A 27043-nucleotide genomic window follows, 5' to 3' on the forward strand; every position below is an offset into this window, starting at 1 on the left:
CCTTTAGAGACTTTCTTGGTGATGTCACTGTTTAGCTATGGGGCAACACAATCCTTTAGAGACTTTCTTGGTGATGTCACTGTTTAGCTATGGGGCAACACAATCCTTTAGAGACTTTCTTGGTGATGTCACTAGGTAACTTTGGAGCAGTCCTTTGAAGACCTTCTTGGTGATGTCAGTGGGTAGCTCTAATGCAGCACAATCCACTGGAGACTTTCTTGGTGATGTCAGTGGAGAACTTTCAGGAGGGGATTTATAACTGGTGAGGTGATGACTCTCATTATCTGGTAACTCTACGTGTGAAGATGTTTTCCAGACTCGCAGGAGCTGAAGATGTAGAGCTGTGTAGATCAGGCCAGCGTGGGTATGTTGTCTGCCACTACACTACAGATTATGATTAAGTCATGTGGAGGATTGCCATTTCTATGGGCGGCCAGTCTCCGACGTGTGGGCACCTAATCAGGTGACTCAAGAAATAGAGTGAAAATGTCAGATAACGTTCCCCGGCCTCATTGGCTGAAGATTCAGTCCTTCCTTCCTGGCACAACTGTAAGAAACGCTCTCCAGATGTGAGAGACATAGTGAGAGGAAGAAGCTACGCAGCTCCGAGCAGGGAGCGAAGATCGACACTGCAGACACAGGTGAGAGACCGCTCTGACCGGAGATGAAAGAGTCACCTTAAATGTAAGGACTAGAGTTTCTTGACCCAAGACGTCAGCGAGACACCTGAAATGTAGGGTGTAGACTGCTTTGACCCAAGACGTCAGAGAGACACTTGAAAGGTAGGAAGTAGATTGCCCTAACCTGAGACCTCAGAGAGACACCTGTAATGTAAGGAATAGACAGCCCTAACCCGAAATGTCAGAGAGACAAGTAAAAGCTAGGGAGTGGATTGCCCCAACGTGAGAAAATAGAGAGACACCTGAAATTAGGGCGTAGACTCCTTTGAATCAAAACTTCAAATGTAAGGGATAGAATGCCAAAACCTGAGACCTGGAGATACACCTGAAATGTAAGGAATAGACTGCCCAAACCTGAGACCTGGAGATACACCTGAAATGTAAGGAATAGACTGCCATGTCCCGAGACAAAAGAGTCACCTCAAATCTAAGGAGCAGAGTGTCTAACTCATGGTGTCAGAGAGACGCCTGACATGTAGGAGTAGATTACCCTTAACTGAGACCTCAGAGAGACACCTGTAATGTAAGGTATAGACTGCCCTAACCTGAGACTTCAGTGACACTTCAAATGTAAGGAATAGACTGACTGGACTCCAGACCTCAGAGAGACACCTAAAATTTAAGGAATAGACTGCCGTGACCCAAAACCTCAGAGAGACACCTGCAATGTAGGAAATTGACTGTCTGGACCCAAGACCTTAGGAGGCTGTGTATGAACAAATGAGAGACAACCCTGACCTAAAACCTAAAGACAATCTCATCATATACAAGTAAGTGACAGCTCTGCAGATATAGGTGAGACATACCAGAGACAAAAGCAAAGAGACCTCAGACCAAGGTAGATGACTGTTATGAGGACATAGTCATAAGCTGAGATATGGGTGGTGACAAGGACCTTTAGATGTAGAGATGAAGGTCCTGGCACCAGGGGCCAAACTAGGGGGCCACACAGTGTAACCATAAGATGTGTTTATGTTACAGATCTGCTACGACAGTGAAACAGAAACTGAAGAAAAGGTGAGAATCTGGGACACGGTGTAGAGTATGGCATGGGGGGGGTCTGTATATAGCCACAAACGGGTGTTAGATCAATGTCTAGATGCCGTTCTCCTGGAATTGTCCATTTCATGTTTCACACAACAGAAACAACTCTTGTTGGGAAGATAAAAATTAGCCGATAAAAGAGAAATCTTCTTTGAGCCCAACACTGGTGTCATGGAGACTAAACCAGCTTTGCTGACCCTGCTCTTCATACATCTGAGCTCAGGAGAGAGACTGTACCATACAAAAGACCGCTCCGATATACAGAGTCATCCCAAGGACAAGGCAGGGTCCATCATCACAAAGACATATGCCCAGGTAATGGATTGTGATGTCGGTGTAGGTGATTGAGTGTGGTATAGATGTTGGTTATGGGGAGTGATGGAGGTGATGGAATGTAGTGGAGTTGATGGAGTGTAGTGTAGGTGGAGGTGATGAAATGTAGTATGGGTCATGGAGTGAGATGTAGGTGGAGATGATGGAGTGTAGTGTAGGTGGAGGTGATGAAATGTAGTATGGATTATGAAGTGAGATGTAGGTGGAGATGATGGAGTGTAGTGTAGGTGGAGGTGATGGAATGTAGTATGGGTCATGGAGTGAGATGTAGGTGGAGATGATGGAGTGTAGTGTAGGTGGGGGGGGTCAAGAGCTCAACTCAGAACAAAGGACTTGCATGCCATGTGGTCTTAAGCCATGTGGGTTTCCTTTAGTTAGACAGATAGGATTTCCATACCGAGTTATGGAAATACTATACGTCCTAGGCATACCTCAAATAGGTTTTTGAAATCCCGAGGACATGATGAATGGGTCGAGTCCCAGGCAGACAATATAACACATAGGGAGATACAAAGTTCAGCCATTCAGGAATCCATAGGGCCACTGGGTTTAGTCTCCACGCGTAGAAGGGACCCAGCTGGATCCAATGACACCACAACCGACTCCCTAGGACCGACCATTCAGGAGTAATGACCCATCTTAGTTTCTGGAGTTTCTAGCTGCTAGAAGTCAGGGGTGGAGATTTGGGTCCAGCCCAGGGGGCAGAACGGGAGATGAACCAGAGGGGTTAAAAAGCTCCTGCAGCTCTTTGCCTATCGCTTTTTCTCTGGGAGGCTGCGATAACACATCATGTGGGAGAAGTCACAGAGGGAACCACAAGCCTCCCATGTGGCAGCCTCTCCCCTGCAAGCCAGGCCTTTCATCAGGCTGATAACTGATTCTTAATATCTGTATACTTTTGTACCACTACTATTGTGTTTGCATCTCTGACCATTATGTATGTATAACCCCTATGTATATAGTGTATTGTCTAGGGTGCCCTTAAGGCTATTAAATATAATATTTAACCTTTGTGCATCTTTTATCCTGATCCACGAATCCACACGTCTGTTGTTTGGTTCAACTCACATGCTACCGGGGATGGTTCCTGGCCCGATGTAATTCCCCTTACGGACAGGGGTTTATGTCTAATAGGAACTGTTGGCAGCTCTACCAGGCTGATAAGGTTCTATTTCACTGAGGTCAATGAGGTCCGCCTGTCAGGGGTGTGAGCGAGTGTGGTGCCACATCAGTGACTGAGTGGGCCACCTCTTCTCACTCCTGGTACTTTCCTGAACCCATGAGGACACGCAGTGTCTGTGTAGAATGGAACCAATGTGACCTATGTGTCCCCAAGGAGGTGTGGAGCATCACGTTGGTGCAAAGTGTGGATCCTTATTATGGGATCCATATGACGTAATAGCGAAGTCATACGGGAGGCGCGGTGGAGATCCTTCACATGTGGTAGCAGCGGTAAGATTCTGCGTGATCTCTCTGGTGCCATTCTTCACATGTGCTGGCAGTGGTGGGATTCTGCATGATCTCTCTGGTGCCATTCTTCACATGTGGTAGCAGTGGTGGGATTCTGCATGATCTCTCTGGTGCCATTCTTCACATGTGGTAGCAGTGGTGGGATTCTGCATGATCTCTCTGGTGCCATTCTTCACATGTGGTGGCAGCGGTGAGATTCTGCATGATCTCTCTGGTGCCATTCTTCACATGTGGTAGCAGCGGTAAGATTCTGCGTGATCTCTCTGGTGCCATTCTTCACATGTGGTAGTAGTGGTGGGATTCTGCATGATCTCTCTGGTGCCATTCTTCACATGTGGTAGTAGTGGTGGGATTCTGCATGATCTCTCTGGTGCCATTCTTCACATGTGGTGGCAGTGGTGGGATTCTGCATGATCTCTCTGGTGCCATTCTTCACATGTGGTGGCAGCGGTGAGATTCTGCATGATCTCTCTGGTGCCATTCTTCACATGTGGTGGCAGCGGTGAGATTCTGCATGATCTCTCTGGTGCCATTCTTCACATGTGGTGGCAGCGGTGGGATTCTGCATGATCTCTCTGGTGCCATTCTTCACATGTGGTGGCAGCGGTGGGATTCTGCATGATCTCTCTGGTGCCATTCTTCACATGTGGTGGCAGCGGTGAGATTCTGCATGATCTCTCTGGTGCCATTCTTCACATGTGGTGGCAGCGGTGAGATTCTGCATGATCTCTCTGGTGCCATTCTTCACATGTGGTGGCAGCGGTGAGATTCTGCATGATCTCTCTGGTGCCATTCTTCACATGTGGTGGCAGCGGTGAGATTCTGCATGATCTCTCTGGTGCCATTCTTCACATGTGGTGGCAGCGGTGAGATTCTGCATGATCTCTCTGGTGCCATTCTTCACATGTGGTGGCAGCGGTGGGATTCTGCATGATCTCTCTGGTGCCATTCTTCACATGTGGTGGCTGTGGTGGGATTCTGCATGATGTCTCTGGTGCCATTCTTCACATGTGGTGGCAGTGGTGGGATTCTGCATGATCTCTCTGGTGCCATTCTTCACATGTGGTGGCAGTGGTGGGATTCTGCATGATCCCTCTGGTGCCATTCTTCACATGTGGTGGCAGTGGTGAGATTCTGCATGATCTCTCTGGTGCCATTCTTCACGTGGTGGCAGTGGTGGGATTCTGCATGATCTCTCTGGTGCCATTCTTCACATGTGGTGGCAGCGGTGGGATTCTGCATGATCTCTCTGGTGCCATTCTTCACATGTGGTGGCAGCGGTGGGATTTTGCATGATCTCTCCGGTGCCATTTTTCACACTGACAATTTGGAAATTAGGTGTAGCTGGATAGTGAACCACCTTAATTAACCTGCAATAGCTTCTTTTAGGACAAACGACCCCTGCAGTACTAACAAGGATGTTTATTGTGCATAGACAAAGATTTAGAATAGACAAGTAATTGGGCAGGAAAAGGTATTTTCAGCGTATTGGGTAACAATAGGGACATGTGTTTACACACAGCCTTTAAAAACGGTTGGTGGCGGCAGCTAATAATCTTTCTTGGGTTATCGTGGAGTTAGCAGTGACTGTACAGGGGTATATACTGTACATATATTCCATGTGTTGGAATTTTTGGTGTATATACTATACGCTCATTGTTAGGCCATGGCCCCACTATCAGTATTCGGTCAGTGTTTGGTCAGTATTTTTCTCAGGAGTGGGTGATAAATGCAGAATTGGTGACTTGTTTCTATTAGACTTTTTCTCTGATTGTGCCATCTCCTGGTTTTGGCCCCCACTCCTGAGAAAAAATACTGACCGAATACTGACCAAATACTGATAGTGGGGCCGTGGCCTTTGTTTCCCAACAGCCATCCTATTAGTGGAAACAGCCTCCGTTAATCGTTCGCCAATTGTGTAATTGTCCGGACAGTAGGGGGCAGCAGAGAGCTGTTTGCTCCAAAGATAACAGGGGGGTGGTCCAGCGATGAACCCTCTGGCTGCGATCTTTAACAAATTGGTGGCAGCAGTGGGATTCTGCGTGAACTCTCTGGGGTCATCCTTGACCCTCTCTAACCGGCCATAAAACTTAATTTTTAATTCTAAATCTAAAATGCATATGGGGTGATATCAAAATGATGTCCCTAATCTCTCTGCATTTTATTGATTTTAATTATAACCACCTATTTATTTCATCGATGGCACCACTATCTAGCAGAATAGAATAAAAATGTATAGCACACGTCCCCCCAACATGTTTCACCGCATGTGCGGCATCATCAGGGGGATGGGACACTGACATAAATGGCCGCCGGCCAGACTCGTCTCCTAATATCTGTATAGCCTTTATATGTATAGTCACAACCAATGTGAATACGCGTATCTAAAGTGCAGGAAATGACCACAGACATAATGCCACCAATTGTAGCTGATGAAAGGGTTAACCAGTCACATCACATAGACGTCTGATGTAAAAGCCGTTGCGATATGCCGCAATCGTAAGCGTCATACTTGTTGTTTACCATTGGGAACACATGTCCAATTGAAGAGTCCACTGTCTCCAATGCTCCAATGAATCGCAAACTCGCCATCGGTATTGTCATGATGACGTGGCACCTTCTGGCTGGATAACAATAGTGGCCGGGTCACGCTGAAGCCTAGTGCTCCGATTGGAGAATGTCAGCATAAGAATTCACCAATCGGATTGGTCAGCTACCCGTTCTCTACGCTCCGCAAGCGACTTTCGACTAACATCTGCACCTCCCACCCACGGCTCCAAGACTTCTCCCGAGCTGCACCTATTCTCTGGAACGCTCTTCCCCAAGAAATTAGGACAAACCACAACTTACACAGTTTTAGGCGCTCCCTAAAAACACACCTGTTTAGGGCGGCCTATCACGTTCCCTTATTGAGGTCCTTTTATATTTTCATAGCCCATTCATTATTTCTCCAACCATAAGTCTCCACCGAACTCCACCGCAGCCAAAAGCCCTACAGATACTGTCCGGTGATGAGCTCATGAAGCCTTTATCTATCCCTCATCCCCTCAAGATGGCCGGACTATCATTGTAAATAAGCCCCTGTCCTTTGTGTCACCCCCACCTCATTGTAGATCGTAAGCTCTTACAAGCAGGGGCGTCATTATTTTTGCACTATCTTTAGCTGGAATATGTTGGTGCTATATAAATAAAGATTATTATTGGTTGAGTTCTATACACAAAGGCTATATACAGTATATGAGGCATGATTGTTTTGGATTTTGGAACTTTTTAATCGTGGAAATATAACTACACGCCTTGCAATGACCGCATATCAAACACCCCACGGTCTTGTTCGTTAACCAGTTAGTACTTGGTTCGGTCACTGGTGGAAAGTGACTTGGAACTAGCATGTTCTTCAAATTAGGTCCTCCTCGAAATGTGACAGGAGGAAATTGGCTGATTTTATCACATAGATCTTTATCTCCCTTAGGAGGTGCCAATATTCTGTTAATATATTTGTAACTTCAATTGCTCCTTGGTCCTATGTGCCGACACATCGCACCGGTTGTTTGTCCTTATTCTGTTGAAAAGGTTTCTTGACTTGCCGCAGTTGGCTTCTCGGACTGTGTAGCACTCGATGGAAAGCCTTTTTAAGGGTTGTTCCAGGGTAACCTCTATCTTTATACAGGGTAGATCTCTCCTCCATGAAATCTTCATCTCTCTGCCATGGGGACGGTTTGTGCTCCTTCCTACGCCAGTTTATTCCTGGGTTGGTGGGAGGATCAGTTTGTGTTTAATGAGGATCTTCTGTTTTACACCAGTCACATATTTCTTTGGGCATGTTTTATTGATGATATTTTGATTTTTTTTTTGGGAAGGGCCTAAGTCTCTTTTTCTTGATTTTGTCCAAATTTTAAAATAATGATCTTGGCTTGAGATTTACCCATGAAATGAATGCTTCCTGAATCTTACCATCTGGTTTGACTCCATTTGTAATATTCAGACAAAAACTTATGGAAAAGAGATGTCAACAAATGGCCTCCTCCATTGGGATAGCTTTCATCCACTATCCCTTAAAAAAGGTTTTCTAACCGGACAATATTTAAGAGCAAGAAGGAATTGCTGGAGAGATGAAGATTTCATGGAGGAGGTCTCCATATCAATATATGAATGATGGAGGCATAATACTGATATTATCAGAACACTATTATGTTACGGTTCATAAAACATCCATTGCAGGTGGAAGGCGTCACAGGTCCATGACTTATGACATCCAATAGCGATACTTTTATTAAAATGATCGGAGTTTTGCTGTGACCCAATTGGAGAGTTTGATCATGTGACCTCGGGGGCAGCCAATTCATTTGTGCAGCATTAGATGTCTGATGCTTAATCCTGAGGGTATAAAGTTGATCTTCACGGTCAGATGATATCCCATTGGGAAGCTTATATTAAGTGATGTGACCTGTATGTGACGCGCCCCCTGGACCGTGGGGTATTCGGTGCCGGGCTGGTCGTTGCTAGGGGAGATGTCACAGTGGCGGTGACCCGGTCCGTGACCCAGGGCGGTCAATCCAAAGTTGAATATTTACAGGGGATTTATAGTTTTTATATACAGTTCGTGACGCCACCTGTGGTATGCGGCTAAAGGGAGCCGCCGCTGCGGAGCAGTCCTCTGGAGCTGGTGTGAATGCAGCAGAGTTGGTGTGGCTCTCCACAGGTAGAGCTTAGCTCCAGGGCAGTGTAGATGTTGTAGATGTTGCTGCTTTGGTGTAGTGCAGAGGATCACGCAGATAATGATCACAGAGACAGTAAGGTGCAGTCCTCAGGGTTTACTCATGGTTTCTTAGACATCCAGTTACCAGTACTAGAGTAACTTCCCACGGCATTCTGTGCTCACTCAGGGAGGGGTTCAGCAAACTCCCAGGTCTCTCCGGAGTACGTAACGGGACCCCCTTCTGTGTGTTCCCTCTGGCGGTCTCCCTGCACCTCACACCTAGTGTCCCAATCCAGTGACTGCGGACCTTGCCGAGCGACGTCTTCTCTATCCCCTGGGTCCTCTATGGCCACCTTCTTGGTGATTAGATGTGCTTTTGTTGGCTGCAGTACCTGAAATACTGCAGCCTCCGGTTTCCTAGTTGAGGCTTAAAGAACTCTGCTAGTTTAGGGACCGGTTCCCTCTGCGCAACCTAACCCCTCCACCTCCTGGTAGATTCAGGCATTCGGGTGGCCTCCAGCACTTCCCGTACCCCTGGGGTCCCTTCCACATTCCTGGAGCCTTTCCTGCTCCTCTCTCTCTCCAATCTTGGGCCTCTCTGGCTAGGCCCTCCTCCTGAGCAGAGCTCCTGCATAGCTCCTGCTCCTTCTGACTCACCCCCAGGGCCGTGGGGTACTCGGCAGCCGGGCCTTATAGCTGCTTTTGGGGGAAGTTCACGGTGGCTGGTCCAGTCCATGACCCAGGGCGGTCAGTGCAAAAAGGGGATAATTTATAGGGGATTTGTCGAGATGTCACCTGTGATGTCTGGTGAGGATCACCAGCGCTGCAACAGTCCTCTGAGGCAGATGGTAGGGCAGCTTGTGATGGAATGGCTCCCCACAGGTGGAGCGGGCCTCAGGGCAGCGTGGGGGATGTACTGGATGGCGGTGCAGGGGAGAGACGGCAGGACGGTGCAGAGGAAGGATGGACACTCACACGGGGGTAAGCTTCAGTACCTTTACTGGTGATGCTGCAGGCACGGTCCAGGGTACTCCAGGTGAAGGGTGCACTTCTGAACTCTCCCCAGTGAGCGGGTATAGGGCCTCCTGATCCGTTGCTTATTTCTCTAAGCTTCTGGCCTGCCTGGAGCTGGGCCTAGCTTGGTTACTGTCTCTCTCTGCACCTGCTGACCTGGTGGTAGGGCCTTCTCTTTGGAGATCACTCTCCCTGGACGCTGGGACCTCTGTGACTCCTAGCCCTGGTACTGGCATCAGTGTACAGCAGGAATGGTTGGCTGTAGTCAGGGTAGGCTAGGATCTCTTCGCCGGTCAGGATCTCCTTCATCACCTCAAAGGATTCAGCTTGCTCCTTACCCCACTGGAGCGAGGGGTTTCTGCCTCTCCCAGACTGTCCTACCAGGAGATCTTGCAAAGGCACCGCTTTCTTGGTATAGTCCTTCACAAACCTCCGGTAATACCCGACTACTCCCAGGAACTGACGTACCTCCTTGAAGCTCTTCTGCTCCGGCCTTTTCTGGATTGCAGTAACCTTCTCCGGGTCCGGTGCTACTCCTTCTGGACTGATGATGTGCCCCAGGTACTGTACCTTTCGCTTGAGCAGGTGGCACTTGGAGGGCTCCAGCTTCATCCCATATCGGGACAGCAACTCAAATACCTCCACCAGGTGCTTCAGATGGTCCTCGTACGTTTTGGAGTACACTATCACCAGGTATAGCAGTAGAGTCCGAATGGCATACTGTTGAACTCGCAGAGTCCCATCGGGGTAGTAAAGGCTGTCTTCTCCCGATCCTCCTCAGCAACAGCTACTTACCCACTAGTGAGGTCAAGGGTGGAGAAGTAATTTGCGGACTTTAAGGCAGGATTCCTCTATACGTGGTAAAGGGTATGCATCCTTATGTGTAATGCGATTTACCTGTCTGTAATCTACACACATTCTCATGCTTCCGTCCTTTTTCCTGACTAGGACCAGGGGAGCTGCCCAGGGACTACAACTATCCCTTACTACCCCTGCCTTCTTCATGTCTTGCAACATCTCCTTTGCCTTCTGGTAGTGAGCTGGTGGTATGGGCCTGTAACGTTCTTTGATGGGGTGGATGGTCACCTGTGGGGATATGGTGTTGTACCCCTTTAATCCTCCCAAAGTCAAGTGGGTGTTTACTGAATACCTGCGCGTATTCCTGAACCACCCGGTGTACTCTCTGCTTCTGATGGGCAGGAGTGGTGTCTGTCCCAACATGGAGCTGCTGACACCAATCCTCCACCTGGGTTCCCGGGTCATTATCCTCCACTTCGTCTGGTGAGGTTAAAGACTCCGCCGTGTGTATGGAGTTGTTATCTACTGTGTACAGTTTGGCAACAGTGGCGTAGCGTGGTAATCTAACCTCGTCCTCCCCATAGTTTAGGAGGCGTACGGGCACCCTCCCATTGCGTACATCCACTACCCCTCTAGCAGTTAGGAGTGTAGGTCTGTGCTCGGAGTTAACGGGCTCTACTACCGCCTGGTAGCTCCGTCCTCTGAGACCTATTGTTGCTCTACACCAAATCAGCATCTCACTCATCGGGGGAATCACAATGGGTATCGGGTCTGTCGCCCGTACGTTACCAATTTCACCACCTGTTAGCTTTACCTGTTGCTGGTACATAAGGGCTCGGATCTCTTTCTGCAGCGCCCTCCTCTGCCCTGGTCTGGCGGTGTCAGCCATCTGTTGGAACAAGAACAACACTTCTCCCAAACAGTTACCAACAATATTTGTGCCAAGTACCATATACAAGTCTGTATCATCAGGATTAGTCTCTACTACAATTAGTCCCTGGTCCTTCCCTGGTCCTTCAGTTCCACTCTTCCCACCTTTACTGCCACATCCTTAATCCCGACTAGGTTAAGGGGGAGGCCATTAGAGGCATAAACGGAAAGGTTTGGATCTGGCGGGTGAAGTTCGTCCATGGACCAGAACCTTTTGTAGAGGACATCAGGCATGATGGTTACCTGAGATCCTGTGTCCAGCAGGGCAGGTGTCGCGATGCCGTCCAGCACAATGGACAGGAAAGGTCTTCCTCCCACGAACCGGCGGTACCAGTTTAATGGGCCTGGTTGGTCTACTCCTGGGTGTCGGCCCTCAGCCCCAGGGTTTCCTCGTTTAAAGGGCAGATCCGCGTGGTGTGGCCTGCTTTATTGCAGCGGTAGCAGATGAAGTCTTCTGGAGGGTGCCGTTGGTCGTTGGTCCTCCCACGGGGTGGCGTTGTCCTCCTCCAGGGTGGCGTTGTCCTCCTTCTTCTTCTCATCCAGGGGACATCCTCTGGGCTATCGGCTAGCAGGATCCTTCCTTCCGGCTCAGGCTCCGTCTGTAGCTGCAGGGTGCTCATGACAGTGGCCAGGGTTTTACTTAACTGGGGCACTTCAGAGTGTAAGCTGTCCAGCTCGCTAGGGGGCACTGTTTGCATCCTTGTTTCAGCCGTCAATGGAGTAGCAGTGGGGTGGCCCCACCCTGGTAATGCTGGATAGCAGTGTCTGTTGTTTCCAGGGGCTGCAGGCCCTTTATAGCCATGTCCTTAAGGATGTCAAAGGTGGCATCTGGATGGTCTAAGGCCCACCACCGTACAGTTCTGCTCTCTTCCTGGGACTTCAACCCCTGGATGAACTATTCCGTCAGCATTTTATTTTCATCTTGTATGCTGGCTGGACTAACCTGTTTCAGGGCCCGCAGGGCCTCCTGTAAGCGCCAGGCATAGTCCCGGATACTGTCCTCGGGTTTCTGGACACACTGGTAGAACCTCATCCGGTGATCTGTCTCAGTGCGGTTTTCAAACGCTGTCTAAAATCTTTTAAAGATGATGGACACTGATTCTTGGTCTGCGGCTGGCCAGGTTTCAACTTCTCGCTCAGCGGCACCAGTTAATTGTCCTAACACTACAGCAGCTCTCTGCTTGCCAGTCATAGAATACATATCCAGTATGCCGCATATTTTCCTCTTGAATCCGGACAGTGTGTCCGGTTTACCATTATACTGGGGGAACCACTTCGCTCCAGGGATATACGGCAGGGACATAGGTATCAACGGAGTTACGACTGCTGGTGTAGGGGCCGCTGCGGCCTGTGCGGCGCCGGGCGCAGGTTGAGTATCAGGAGCGTTAACTGAGGCTCCGGCGGCTTGCTGGTCGTCGGCCATGGTTGCGCCCCCCTAGTGAACCGGAGCCTACTTTCTTCAACAGGTAGGCCGCAGCTCCGCGGGCGACGGTCTTCTTCCAGGACCTTGCGCCGCTCGCGTCTGACGTCAGAGCGTCCTCTGGCTCCTTCCAGGACGGGGGCGGGGCGCGGGGCGTGTCCTGGGCTTCGCGCGCTTCTAGCAGTTACGCCCCTCTTCTTCCCGCGCGGCAACAGGAAAAATGGCGGATATGGCGGGAAAACTTCAGGAATGGCGGGAAAACTTCACCACAGTGAGTAACACAGTCTTTTAAGGCGCACAGTACCCGGTGGCAACAGGCATGGAATCCTGTTCGTGACGCCAAGATCTGACTCACCCCCAGGGCCGTGGGGTACTCGGCAGCTGGGCCTTATGGCTGCTTTTGGGGGAAGTTCACGGTGGCTGGCCCGGTCCGTGACCCAGGGCGGTCTGTGCAAAAGGGGGATAATTTATAGGGGATTTGTCGTGACGCCACCTGTGGTGTCTGGTGAGGATCACCAGCGCTGCAACAGTCCTCTTTGGCAGATGGTAGGGCAGCTTGTGATGGAATGGCTCCCCCCACAGGTGGAGCGGGCCTCAGGGCAGCATGGGGGATGTACTGGATGGTGGTGCAGGGGAGAGACGGCAGGACGGTCCCGGAGGAAGGATGGACACTCACACAGGGGTAAGCTTCAGTACCTTTACTGGTGATGCTGCAGGCACGGTCCAGGGTACTCCAGGTGAAGGCAGCACTTCTGGACTCTCCCCAGTGAGCGGGTATAGGGCCTCCTGATCCGTTGCTTATTTCTCTAAGCTTCTGGCCTGCCTGGAGCTAGGCCTAGCTTGGTTACTGTCTCTCTCTGCACCTGCTGACCTGGTGGTAGGGCCTTCTCTTTGGAGATCAGTCTCCCTGGACGCTGGGACCTCTGTGACTCCTAGCCCTGGTACTGCAATCAGCATTTGGTGAACCTGGGACCTGTAGTTCTCCAGGGGTTCCTGTGGTTCCTACTGGGTATAAGGAGTCCCTGTAGGCGCGGACCCGGTGTCCGGTATATAAATCGGGGTTAGCTTACTACGCTCCTCTGCCCACTTAGCTCCACTCTCCATTTCCTCTCGCCGTCGACCACACTCGGGGCCCTCACTACTTGGCAGCTGGCTTGCTGCATCTACACCGCTCTCTGAGCATCGGCACGCTCTCAGCTCACTGTGAGCTGTGTTCCTCTCTGAACACTGAACTGAAACTGAACTCTCTGTAGACTCAACTCTCACTGGGCTGCCTAGCTCCACCTTCCCTATATATGTCCCTAACGGGCTCCCTCTGCTGGTCTGAGGTGGAAGGTGGAGGTGTATGAATGTAGTGAGGGCTTCTTGTGGAGAAGTCCATCCATGCACCCTTCTGGATTCTGTGGCACCAATGCGCAGCAGGGCGCCACACTTCCACTTCTCCTCTCAGACTGATCTGACTGAACTCTCTCTAGAATGTTCCACCCTCTTTTTATATCATTTCTTCCAATGCTCCCTGATTTACTTCCTCCACCCACAGCCACTACATGGTTCCACGTACTTTGGTTCCCCCCACTCCAACCAGGGAAACGACCCATCTTGCCCCTCCTGCTGGTCTGGAGCAGTGTAGTGTTGGATGCCGGTGTTAGGGTCCCGGGCTGTACTCCTTTCTTACCTGAGAGTGAGATAGCACACCTCTGGGTGAGATGCTGTACCTCTGTGACGACTGAACCCGCACGGGCACCACATATGACCTCCAATTGTGCTATAAGTACAAATTGTTCTATTCTGCCCTAGACATGATGGCACCCCAGGGTGTCACCAAATGATTATATACAGGTATTTATCACTAGGGACAATATTTTATACACTTAAGCATTTTAATATAATTAATAAATAAAAGCTACGTTTTATGGCCTGTTAGGCTATGTGCCCACGATGCAGAAATGCTGAAGATTTTTTCCGCATCTCCCTGGCAGGAAAAACGCATGCAGATTGTACATGCGGATTGTACATGCGGATTTTACATGCGGATTGTACATGCGGATTGTACATGCGGATTTTACATGCGGATTTTACATGTGTTTTTCCCGCCAGGTAGAAGCGTTTGTCAAGCGTTTTTGCATGCATTTCTGCATGCGAGTTATCAAGCGATTTTAGCATCACTTGGAAAGTGCTTGACAACTGGGTCACACTATATAAATCCATGTAACCGGCATATATAGTGTGACCGAGAGAATGGTAAAAAATAAGAATAAGAATGGTAAAAAATAAAAATTATACTTACCTTCCGATGGCCCCCGGTCTCCCTCTCCGGTCTCCCCGGCAGCTCGAGATGGTCTAAAAGGACCTTTCATGACGTCATTTAGTCATGTGACAGGTCACGTGACCGCCGATGTCAGCGGTCATGTGACGGGTCACGCGACCGCTGACATCGGCGGTCGCGTGACCCGTCACATGACTAAATGATGTCATGTAAGGTCCTTTTAGACCATTCCGAGCTGCCAGGGAGCCAGGACGCATCACTAAGGAGACCGGGGGCATCGGAAGGTAAGTATAATATATATATTTTTTATTTTAAATTCTTTTTTTAACAGTTTCTATGATACCCGGGTCTGGAGGAGAGTCTCCTCTTCTCCAGACCCGGGTACCATCCGCACATTGAATCACTTAATATCCGCATGTGCACATGTAGTGATGCGTATATTAAGCGTTTCAATGCAAGTCAATGGCGGCGATTACGCTGCGTGTCCGCAAAATTAATGGACATGCTACGGATTTTTCCGCAAAGATAATCCGCAGCGGAAATTTCCGCAGCATGTGCACATGCGGATTATCATTGGGCACCATGGGGCACGTATTACCAAGCATTTTTTAAGCGTTTTCGCTGCGGAAATTCTGCAGCAAAAACGCTTGAAAAATGCATAGTGGGTACGCAACCTTAAAGAGAGATTTCTTTGGGGTTCTACCCATTTTGTAGATTGATATGGTATGACTTAAAGGAGTTGTCTAGTCGAAAGTGATAAGTCTACAGTCACTCTGTGTGTCAATCTGTGTGGCTGCAGACTTATAAATCCCCCCAGGGCAGGCACTGTGCGCGTCGGGGATTAGCCGGTATGAGACCCGGTTACAGAGGGTATGTATACGTTATACATACCCCCGGCGAGTCAGCTCCGCCTCGCTCAATACATTTATATGGAGCGAGGCCATGTCCCGTCTAGTGACGCAGACGGCCAGAGGGCGCGTCCAACTAGAAGGTGCAGCCTCACTCAATACAAGTGTACGGAGAGTGAGGCCGTGCCCACTGGCTGGGAGTATGTATAACTCAAACATACCCTCTGTAATCGGGTCGGATACCGGCAAATCCCCGCAGCGCACAGTGCGTGAGTGATTGCAGACTTATCACTGTTGACCGGACAACCCCTTTAAATTGTTTGAGGTGTTGGCAGAGATGATTGTCTTGGAGTGGGATATTGATAGAGATGACAGAGTGTGGTGTAGGAGATGAAAACTGGGTGCGGCATAGGCAGTGATGACTGTCTTGGAGTGGGTTGTTGTTGGAAATGACTGGGTGTGTTGTAAGTGGTGATGATGGGGTGTAGGCTGAGATGATTGTCTTAGAGTCAGGTGTAAGTGGAAATGATGGGGTGCGATGTAGACCGAGTTGACGGGCAGAGGTATACGCAGTGGTGATGGGGTGCAGTATAGGTGGTAATAATTGTCTTGGAGTGAGGTGTTGGTGGAGATGATGAGTTGTGCTGTAGGCAGAGTTGCAAGGGAGTGGTATAGGCGGTGGTGACAGGATGTGATTGTGTTGGAATGGGCTGTTGGTGTAGATGATGGGGTGTGGTGTAGGTAGTGATGACTGTCTTGGATTGAGTGTAACAGAAAAAAATTTAGAAATCTTAGCGCATAAATTGGCCAATTCCTGTGTACCTGGTAGCCACGTTAAGGCGTTTCTCCTCATACAAGGAACCTGCCTGTTTGAACTCCTCTCTAAGAGACATAAGCCTGCTTGTGTATGGGAAAGAAAGTTCCTGCTGCAATTAAAACCGCCTATGGCCTAGAGGCGGAGCGCTCAGCCAGGGCTTATACATAGAAACAGAAAAAAACTGGCCGGCACTTCCAAAACAAGAAATAGGTGTGAACAGGTGCTAACTAAGAGCAGCTACCTCCATATATAACTAACAAACAAAGCAGCACTCTGTAACTCTAAGTATGCAAACATGAAATATATGAAATTCAAAATTTCTCATTTATTTCTATTTTCCAGAGCAGTAATGCTATTCAAATTTCATATATTTCATGTTTCGTATATTTCATACTTTCATACTTGGCATTGCAGTGTGCTACTTTGTTTGCTGGATTATGTGTAGGCGGTGGTGAAGTGGTGCAGTGTAAGCAGTGCTGATTGTATTGGAGTGCGATGTAGGCAGTGATGACTGTTTTGGAGTATTTTGTAGGTGGAGATGACAGGGTGTGGCGTAGGCGATAATGAGTCTTGGAATGGGGTGTTGGTGGAAATGACTGGGTGTGGTGTAGTTGGTGATGACGAAGAGCGGCGTAAGCGATGATGACTATTAGATTGGAGTGTAGGCGGTGGTGAAGTTAAGTGGAGTGGTGTAGGCAGTGATGACTGTCTTGGATTGAGTGTAGGCAGTGGTGAAGTGGTGCGGTGTAAGCAGTGATGACTGTTTGGAGTGGGGTGTAGGTGGAGATGACAAGGTGTGGTGTAGGCAGTGATGACAGGGTGTGGTGTGGATGGTATTGACGGCCTTGGAGTGAGGTGTTGGCGGAAATGACTGAGTGTGGTGTAGTTGGTGATAACGAAGAGCGGTGTAAGTGATGATGACTGTATTGGATTGTGGTGTAGGCAGTGTAGCCTGGTTGCAATGTAGGCAGTGATGACTGTCTTGGAGTGAGGTGTTGGAGATGATGGGTTATGTGTAAACAGTGGTTACTGTTTTGGAATGTGGTGTAGGTGGAGATGATGGAGAGGTGTTGGTGAAGGTGACAAGGAGCGATGTAGACAGAGATGACTCTCTTGGAATGGGGTGTTGGTGGAGAAGATGGGGTGTGGTGTAGGTGGTGATGATGGGTTGGGTTGTGGTGTAGACAGTGTGACAGGTTGTGGTGTAGAAGGTGATGACTGTCTTGAATTCGAGTGATGGTGAAGATGACAGGGTGCGGTAAAGGTGGTGATGACTCTCTTGTAGTGCGGTGTTGGTGGAGATGACAGGGTGCGGTAAAGGTGGTGATGACTCTCTTGTAGTGCGGTGCTGGTAGAGATGACAGGGTGCGGTGAAGGTGGTGATGACTGTCTTGGACTGGGGTGTTGATGGAAATATTCTCCCTTTGCTATAACTATTCCATTTTTTATTTCTTGAAGAAATACCTCTGGAAGTATGGCTGGATCGAGCCAGTCCGCTGGGATTCTTTGCTATCCCGCGCTACTCCATCAGCTTCTGGAGAGAATGTGGCCCCAATGGACATCTCCAGCCTTCTGAGCAAAGAGCAGTCTTTTTCTTCTACTCAACCAGTCATTCATGAGCTTCCAGAACCATCAATAAATCCCAGATTCATCGGAGCATTGAAGAAATTCCAGGAGGCTAACAGGCTGAAAGTGACTGGGGAGCTGGATGAAGCCACTCGGGAGGCCATGAGTGCACCACGCTGTGGCGTCCCTGACCGTAAGATCCCAGAGGTAGAAAAGAACGAATATGTGAACCCAACTGAAAGTGTCACCTCAATGCCATACAGTGGCCAAAAAGCTGAATATTTACATTTTACCTCCTCTGCCACCCCCATCATACCCTCCAGTGAGAGAATCCGCATTGAAATGATGGGGGCAAAAAAGAGAATACAATCACAACTGGGGGACAACCAAGAACTGGGACGTCACGTTAGGAAGAAACGTAGTGACCTCATCAAGGCAGGAACCAAGAAGGGGGCCTTCTCTAAGCCTACAATAAAATGGAGGCTGCTGGGGGAGGGGTACAGCGTGTGGCTGACTATTAACCAGCAGAGGTCCATACTAATGCGAGCCTTCAGGATCTGGAGTGAAGTCGTCCCCCTCAACTTTGAAGAGGATCTGATGTCTCCGGCCCACCTCATAGACATAAAGCTGGGCTTCGGGACCCGTGAGTACCAGAATGTCACCGGCTCCCCTTCTGAGGAATAAGGAGCGGAGTCTTGTCCTGCCCAGAATATTGAACCTGACTAGCGAGGTGGAACATCTTTCCCCTGCAGATAATGGTATTCCTGGGGAGGACTCAATTGTAGAAACTTATGGCTATTATAACAGTGACATCCACAGTGCCCCCATAATAAGTGACATCCACAGTGGCCTCATAACAGCGACATCCACAGTGCTCCCATATCAGCAACATCCACAGTGCCCTCATAACAACAGTGATATCCACAATGCCCCCCATAACAACAGTGACAGAGAGTCTTTTCAGTTACGTGGGCTGCTGACTTTCTGTCCTTCTCTCTCCTCTAGGGCGGCACTTGGGCTGCTCTCAGCTCTTCGATGGGATGGGCAGGGAGTTTGCTCACGCCTGGCGCCTGGGGGACATACACTTTGATGATGATGAACATTTTGTCCCTCCCAATAGTGAACAGGGTATCAGTCTACTGAAGGTGAGAGCTGCCACCACCGATGAGGTGTGAGGGTCATGTGCGCCACCACCGATGAGGTGTGAGGATCATGTGCGCCACCACCGATGAGGTGTGAGGGTCATGTGCGCCACCACCGATGAGGTGTGAGGGTCATGTGCGCCACCACTGAAGAGGTGTGAGGGTCATGTGCGCCACCACTGAAGAGGTGTGAGGGACATGTGCGCCACCACTGATGAGCTGTAAGGGTCATGTGCGCCACCACTGATGACCTGTGAGGGTCCTGTGCGCCTCCACTGAGGTGTGAGGGTCCTGTGCACCTCCACTGAGGTGTGAGGGTCCTGTGCGCCTCCACTGAGGTGTGAGGGTCCTGTGCGCCTCCACTGAGGTGTGAGGGTCCTGTGCGCCTCCACTGAGGTGTGAGGGTCCTGTGCGCCTCCACTGAGGTGTGAGGGTCCTGTGCGCCTCCACTGAGGTGTGAGGGTCCTGTGCGCCTCCACTGAGGTGTGAGGGTCCTGTGCGCCTCCACTGAGGTGTGAGGGTCATGTGCACCTCCACTGAGGTGTGAGGGTCATGTGCACCTCCACTGAGGTGTGAGGGTCATGTGCGCCTCCATTGAGATGCAGGAAATGCCTTCTAGATGAGCCTGTGCTGCCTTCTGCTCTCTAGTATCTCCTTTCACCTGCAGGTTGCTGTACATGAGATTGGACACGTCCTCGGCCTCAGTCACATGAATGATTTGACCTCAGTCATGCAGCCAAACTACATCCCGGCCAACAGCAGGATGGAGCTGGATGGCGCTGATCGTAGGGAGATCCAGAGGGTCTATGGTGAGAAATGCACCATGTAGTGAGAAGTCTCAGCTCGAAAGTGTAAACAAACATCTACAGTGTGACCTCTCTTACAGTACAGACCTCCACAGTGTGACCGCTCTTACAGTACAGAGCTCTATAGTGTGACCGCTCTTACAGTACAGAGCTCTATAGTGTGACCGCTCTTACAGTACAGACCTCCACAGTGTGACCGCTCTTACAGTACAGAGCTCTATAGTGTGACCTCTCTTACAGTACAGACCTCCACAGTGTGACCGCTCTTACAGTACAGAGCTCTATAGTGTGACCGCTCTTACAGTACAGAGCTCTATAGTGTGACCGCTCTTACAGTACACAGCTCTATAGTGTGACTGCTCTTACAGTACACAGCTCTATAGTGTGACTGCTCTTACAGTACACAGCTCTATAGTGTGACCGCTTTTACAGTACACAGCTCTATAGTGTGACCGCTCTTACAGTAAACAGCTCTATAGTGTGACCGCTCTTACAGTACACAGCTCTATAGTGTGACCGCTCTTACAGTACACAGCTCTATAGTGAGACCGCTCTTACAGTACAGAGCTCTATAGTGTGACCGCTCTTACAGTACAGAGCTCTATAGTGTGACCGCTCTTACAGTACAGAGCTCTATAGTGTGACCGCTCTTACAGTACAGACGTCCACAGTGTGACCGCTCTTACAGTACAGAGCTCTATAGTGTGATTGCTCTTATAGTACAGACCTCCACAGTGTGACCGCTCTTACAGTACACAGCTCTATAGTGTGACCGCTCTTACAGTACAGAGCTCTATAGTGTGACCACTCTTACAGTACAGAGCTCTATAGTGTGACCGCTCTTACAGTACAGAGCTCTATAGTGTCACCGCTCTTACAGTACAGAGCTCTATAGTGTCACCGCTCTTACAGTACAGAGCTCTATCGTGTGACCGCTCTTACAATACAGAGCTCTATCGTGTGACCGCTCTTACAGTACACAGCTCTATCGTGTGACCGCTCTTACAGTACACAGCTCTATAGTGTGACCGCTCTTACAGTACAGAGCTCTATAGTGTCACCGCTCTTACAATACAGAGCTCTATCGTGTGACCGCTCTTACAATACAGAGCTCTATCTTGTGACCGCTCTTTCAGTACAGAGCTCTATCGTGTGACCGCTCTTACAGTACAGAGCTCTATAGTGTGACCGCTCTTACAGTACAGAGCTCTATAGTGTGACCGCTCTTACAGTACAGAGCTCTATAGTGTGACCGCTCTTACAGTACAGAGCTCTATAGTGTGACCGCTCTTACAGTACAGAGCTCTATAGTGTGACCGTTCTTACAGTACAGAGCTCTATAGTGTGACCGCTCTTACAGTACAGAGCTCTATTGTGTCACCGCTCTTACAGTACAGAGCTCCATAGTGTGACCGCTCTTACAGTACAGAGCTCTATAGTGTGACCGCTCTTACAGTACAGAGCTCTATAGTGTGACCGCTCTTACAGTACAGAGCTCTATAGTGTGACCGCTCTTACAGTACAGAGCTCTATAGTGTGACCGCTCTTACAGTACACAGCTCTACAGTGTGACAGCTCTTACAGTATAGAGCTCTATAGTGTGACCGCTCTTACAGTACATAGCTCTATAGTGTGACCGCTCTTACAGTACACAGCTCTATAGTGTGACCGCTCTTACAGTACACAGCTCTATAGTGTGACCGCTCTTACAATGCAGAGCTCTATAGTGTGACCGCTCTTACAGTACAGAGCTCTATAGTGTGACAGCTCTTACAGTATAGAGCTCTATAGTGTGACCGCTCTTACAGTACAGAGCTCTATAGTGTGACCGCTCTTACAGTACAGAGCTCTATAGTGTGACCGCTCTTACAGTACAGAGCTCTATAGTGTGACAGCTCTTACAGTATAGAGCTCTATAGTGTGACCGCTCTTACAGTACAGAGCTCTATAGTGTGACCGCTCTTACAGTACACAGCTCTATAGTGTGACCGCTCTTACAGTACACAGCTCTATAGTGTGACCGCTCTTACAGTACAGAGCTCTATAGTGTGACCGCTCTTATAGTACACAGCTCTATAGTGTGACCGCTCTTACAGTACACAGCTCTATAGTGTGACCGCTCTTACAGTACTGAGCTTTATAGTGTGACCGCTCTTACAGTACAGAGCTCTATAGTGTGACCGCTCTTACGGTACACAGCTCTATAGTGTGACCGCTCTTACAGTACACAGCTCTATAGTGTGACCGCTCTTACAGTACAGAGCTCTATAGTGTGACCGCTCTTACAGTACAGAGCTCTATAGTGTGACCGCTCTTACAGTACAGAGCTCTATAGTGTGACCGCTCTTACAGTACACAGCTCTATAGTGTGACCGCTCTTACAGTACACAGCTCTATAGTGTGACCGCTCTTACAGTACAGAGCTCTATAGTGTGACCGCTCTTACAGTACACAGCTCTATAGTGTGACCGCTCTTACAGTACACAGCTCTATAGTGTGACCGCTCTTACAGCACACAGCTCTATAGTGTGACCGCTCTTACAGTACAGAGCTCTATAGTGTGACCGCTCTTACAGCACACAGCTCTATAGTGTGACCGCTCTTACAGTACAGAGCTCTATAGTGTGACCGCTCTTACAGTAGAGAATCCCTTCTGTGATGGTGATGATAATCTCTTGGTTCCTGGAGTGTGGGTGGCGGAGCACCAGCAGGTCCTGCATGGCGAGGACCATCGTCTGACTGTGGTCCATCTTGTGCACAGGGCGGTGTTCTGGGCGGTTCAACGCGGTATTTGATTGGCTGCTCCCGAATCACAGCGTGCCCGGCAGCTGGGTCTTCCAGACGTACTTCTTTCGGAGGAGCTGGTACTGGATGTATGAAAACCGCAGCAATCGCACTCGTTATCGAGACCCCCGGATAACGTCCAGTGGATGGAAAGGGGTCCCAGACTCCGACATCGACGCGGTTGTCCAATTCTGGACAAGAGACAAAGACCTCACTCTTTTCTTTAAAGGTATGAGACGCTTACTCCCCCAGCTCCAGAGCACGAATGATGGGTGTTGTAGTCCACCACATCTGTTAGTGTGGGTAGCACAGCTAAACTTCACATGCACTACACAGTGACTGCACCAGCAGAATAGTGAGTGCAGCTCTGGAGTATAATACAGGATGTAACTCAGGATCAGTAATGTAATGTATGTACACAGTGACTGCACCAGCAGAATAGTGAGTGCAGCTCTGGAGTATAATACAGGATGTAACTCAGGATCAGTAATGTAATGTATGTACACAGTGACTGCACCAGCAGAATAGTGAGTGCAGCTCTGGAGTATAATACAGGATGTAACTCAGGATCAGTAATGTAATGTATGTACACAGTGACTGCACCAGCAGAATAGTGAGTGCAGCTCTGGAGTATAATACAGGAGGTAACTCAGGATCAGTAATGTAATGTATGTACACAGTGACTGCACCAGCAGAATAGTGAGTGCAGCTCTGGAGTATAATACAGGAGGTAACTCAGGATCAGTAATGTAATGTATGTACACAGTGACTGCACCAGCAGAATAGTGAGTGCAGCTCTGGGGTATAATACAGGAGGTAACTCAGGATCAGTAATGTAATGTATGTACACAGTGACTGCACCAGCAGAATAGTGAGTGCAGCTCTTGTGTATAATACAGGAGGTAACTCAGGATCAGTAATGTAATGTATGTACACAGTGACTGCACCAGCAGAATAGTGAGTGCAGCTCTGGAGTATAATACAGGATATAACTCAGGATCAGTAACGTAATGTATGTACACAGTGACTGCACCAGCAGAATAGTGAGTGCAGCTCTGGAGTATAATACAGGGGGTAACTCAGGATCAGTAATGTAATGCATGTACACAGTGACTGCACCAGCAGAATAGTGAGTGCAGCTCTGGAGTATAATACAGGATGTAACTCAGGATCAGTAATGTAATGTATGTACACAGTGACTGCACCAGCAGAATAGTGAGTGCAGCTCTGGAGTATAATACAGGATGTAACTCAGGATCAGTAATGTAATGTATGTACACAGTGACTGCACCAGCAGAATAGTGAGTGCAGCTCTGGAGTATAATACAGGATGTAACTCAGGATCAGTAATGTAATGTATGTACACAGTGACTGCACCAGCAGAATAGTGAGTGCAGCTCTGGAGTATAATACAGGAGGTAACTCAGGATCAGTAATGTAATGTATGTACACAGTGACTGCACCAGCAGAATAGTGAGTGCAGCTCTGGAGTATAATACAGGAGGTAACTCAGGATCAGTAATGTAATGTATGTACACAGTGACTGCACCAGCAGAATAGTGAGTGCAGCTCTGGGGTATAATACAGGAGGTAACTCAGGATCAGTAATGTAATGTATGTACACAGTGACTGCACCAGCAGAATAGTGAGTGCAGCTCTGGAGTATAATACAGGATGTAACTCAGGATCAGTAATGTAATGTATGTACACAGTGACTGCACCAGCAGAATAGTGAGTGCAGCTCTGGGGTATAATACAGGATGTAACTCAGGATCAGTAATGTAATGTATGTACACAGTGACTGCACCAGCAGAATAGTGAGTGCAGCTCTGGAGTATAATACAGGATATAACTCAGGATCAGTAACGTAATGTATGTACACAGTGACTGCACCAGCAGAATAGTGAGTGCAGCTCTGGAGGATAATACAGGAGGTAACTCAGGATCAGTAATGTAATGTATGTACACAGTGACTCCACCAGCAGAATAGTGAGTGCAGCTCTGGAGTATAATACAGGATGTAACTCAGGATCAGTAATGTAATGTATGTACACAGTGACTGCACCAGCAGAATAGTGAGTGCAGCTCTGGAGTATAATACAGGATGTAACTCAGGATCAGTAATGTAATGTATGTACACAGTGACTGCACCAGCAGAATAGTGAGTGCAGCTCTGGAGTATAATACAGGATGTAACTCAGGATCAGTAATGTAATGTATGTACACAGTGACTGCACCAGCAGAATAGTGAGTGCAGCTCTGGAGTATAATACAGGAGGTAACTCAGGATCAGTAATGTAATGTATGTACACAGTGACTGCACCAGCAGAATAGTGAGTGCAGCTCTGGAGTATAATACAGGAGGTAACTCAGGATCAGTAATGTAATGTATGTACACAGTGACTGCACCAGCAGAATAGTGAGTGCAGCTCTGGGGTATAATACAGGAGGTAACTCAGGATCAGTAATGTAATGTATGTACACAGTGACTGCACCAGCAGAATAGTGAGTGCAGCTCTGGGGTATAATACAGGAGGTAACTCAGGATCAGTAATGTAATGTATGTACACAGTGACTGCACCAGCAGAATAGTGAGTGCAGCTCTGGAGTATAATACAGGATATAACTCAGGATCAGTAACGTAATGTATGTACACAGTGACTGCACCAGCAGAATAGTGAGTGCAGCTCTGGAGTATAATACAGGGGGTAACTCAGGATCAGTAATGTAATGTATGTACACAGTGACTGCACCAGCAGAATAGTGAGTGCAGCTCTGGAGTATAATACAGGATGTAACTCAGGATCAGTAATGTAATGTATGTACACAGTGACTGCACCAGCAGAATAGTGAGTGCAGCTCTGGAGTATAATACAGGATGTAACTCAGGATCAGTAATGTAATGTATGTACACAGTGACTGCACCAGCAGAATAGTGAGTGCAGCTCTGGAGTATAATACAGGAGGTAACTCAGGATCAGTAATGTAATGTATGTACACAGTGACTGCACCAGCAGAATAGTGAGTGCAGCTCTGGAGTATAATACAGGATGTAACTCAGGATCAGTAATGTAATGTATGTACACAGTGACTGCACCAGCAGAATAGTGAGTGCAGCTCTGGAGTATAATACAGGATATAACTCAGGATCAGTAACGTAATGTATGTACACAGTGACTGCACCAGCAGAATAGTGAGTGCAGCTCTGGAGTATAATACAGGGGGTAACTCAGGATCAGTAATGTAATGTATGTACACAGTGACTGCACCAGCAGAATAGTGAGTGCAGCTCTGGAGTATAATACAGGATGTAACTCAGGATCAGTAATGTAATGTATGTACACAGTGACTGCACCAGCAGAATAGTGAGTGCAGCTCTGGAGTATAATACAGGATATAACTCAGGATCAGTAATGTAATGTATGTACACAGTGACTGCACCAGCAGAATAGTGAGTGCAGCTCTGGAGTATAATACAGGGGGTAACTCAGGATCAGTAATGTAATGTATGTACACAGTGACTGCACCAGCAGAATAGTGAGTGCAGCTCTGGAGTATAATACAGGATGTAACTCAGGATCAGTAATGTAATGTATGTACACAGTGACTGCACCAGCAGAATAGTGAGTGCAGCTCTGGAGTATAATACAGGATGTAACTCAGGATCAGTAATGTAATGTATGTACACAGTGACTGCACCAGCAGAATAGTGAGTGCAGCTCTGGAGTATAATACAGGAGGTAACTCAGGATCAGTAATGTAATGTATGTACACAGTGACTGCACCAGCAGAATAGTGAGTGCAGCTCTGGAGTATAATACAGGATGTAACTCAGGATCAGTAATGTAATGTATGTACACAGTGACTGCACCAGCAGAATAGTGAGTGCAGCTCTGGAGTATAATACAGGATATAACTCAGGATCAGTAACGTAATGTATGTACACAGTGACTGCACCAGCAGAATAGTGAGTGCAGCTCTGGAGTATAATACAGGGGGTAACTCAGGATCAGTAATGTAATGTATGTACACAGTGACTGCACCAGCAGAATAGTGAGTGCAGCTCTGGAGTATAATACAGGATGTAACTCAGGATCAGTAATGTAATGTATGTACACAGTGACTGCACCAGCAGAATAGTGAGTGCAGCTCTGGAGTATAATACAGGATGTAACTCAGGATCAGTAATGTAATGTATGTACACAGTGACTGCACCAGCAGAATAGTGAATGCAGCTCTGGAGTATAATACAGGATGTAACTCAGGATCAGTAATGTAATGTATGTACACAGTGACTGCACCAGCAGAATAGTGAGTGCAGCTCTGGAGTATAATACAGGATGTAACTCAGGATCAGTAATGTAATGTATGTACACAGTGACTGCACCAGCAGAATAGTGAGTGCAGCTCTGGAGTATAATACAGG

General features: G+C 48.4%; 1 protein-coding gene across 2 annotated transcripts in view; it reads left to right on the forward strand.

Annotated features, from left to right (window-relative positions):
• The first annotated feature begins 511 nt into the window (after positions 1–511).
• Positions 512–27043, forward strand: part of LOC141164614 (matrix metalloproteinase-21-like) — a 52249-nt gene continuing 25717 nt past the window's right edge. For both annotated transcript variants that reach the window (XM_073650061.1, XM_073650070.1), the window contains exons 1-7: positions 512–641; positions 1662–1697; positions 1824–2039; positions 17778–18528; positions 18891–19030; positions 19695–19836; positions 22595–22846. In XM_073650061.1, the coding sequence (XP_073506162.1) occupies positions 1896–2039; positions 17778–18528; positions 18891–19030; positions 19695–19836; positions 22595–22846 (1429 nt within the window). In that variant the 5' untranslated portion in view covers positions 512–641; positions 1662–1697; positions 1824–1895. The remainder of the gene's footprint in view (positions 642–1661; positions 1698–1823; positions 2040–17777; positions 18529–18890; positions 19031–19694; positions 19837–22594; positions 22847–27043) is intronic.

This window comes from Phyllobates terribilis, unplaced genomic scaffold, assembly GCF_046119375.1.
Source record: "Phyllobates terribilis strain yellow unplaced genomic scaffold, ASM4611937v1 Scaffold_1__5_contigs__length_1240528914, whole genome shotgun sequence".
NCBI lineage: Eukaryota > Metazoa > Chordata > Amphibia > Anura > Dendrobatidae > Phyllobates > Phyllobates terribilis.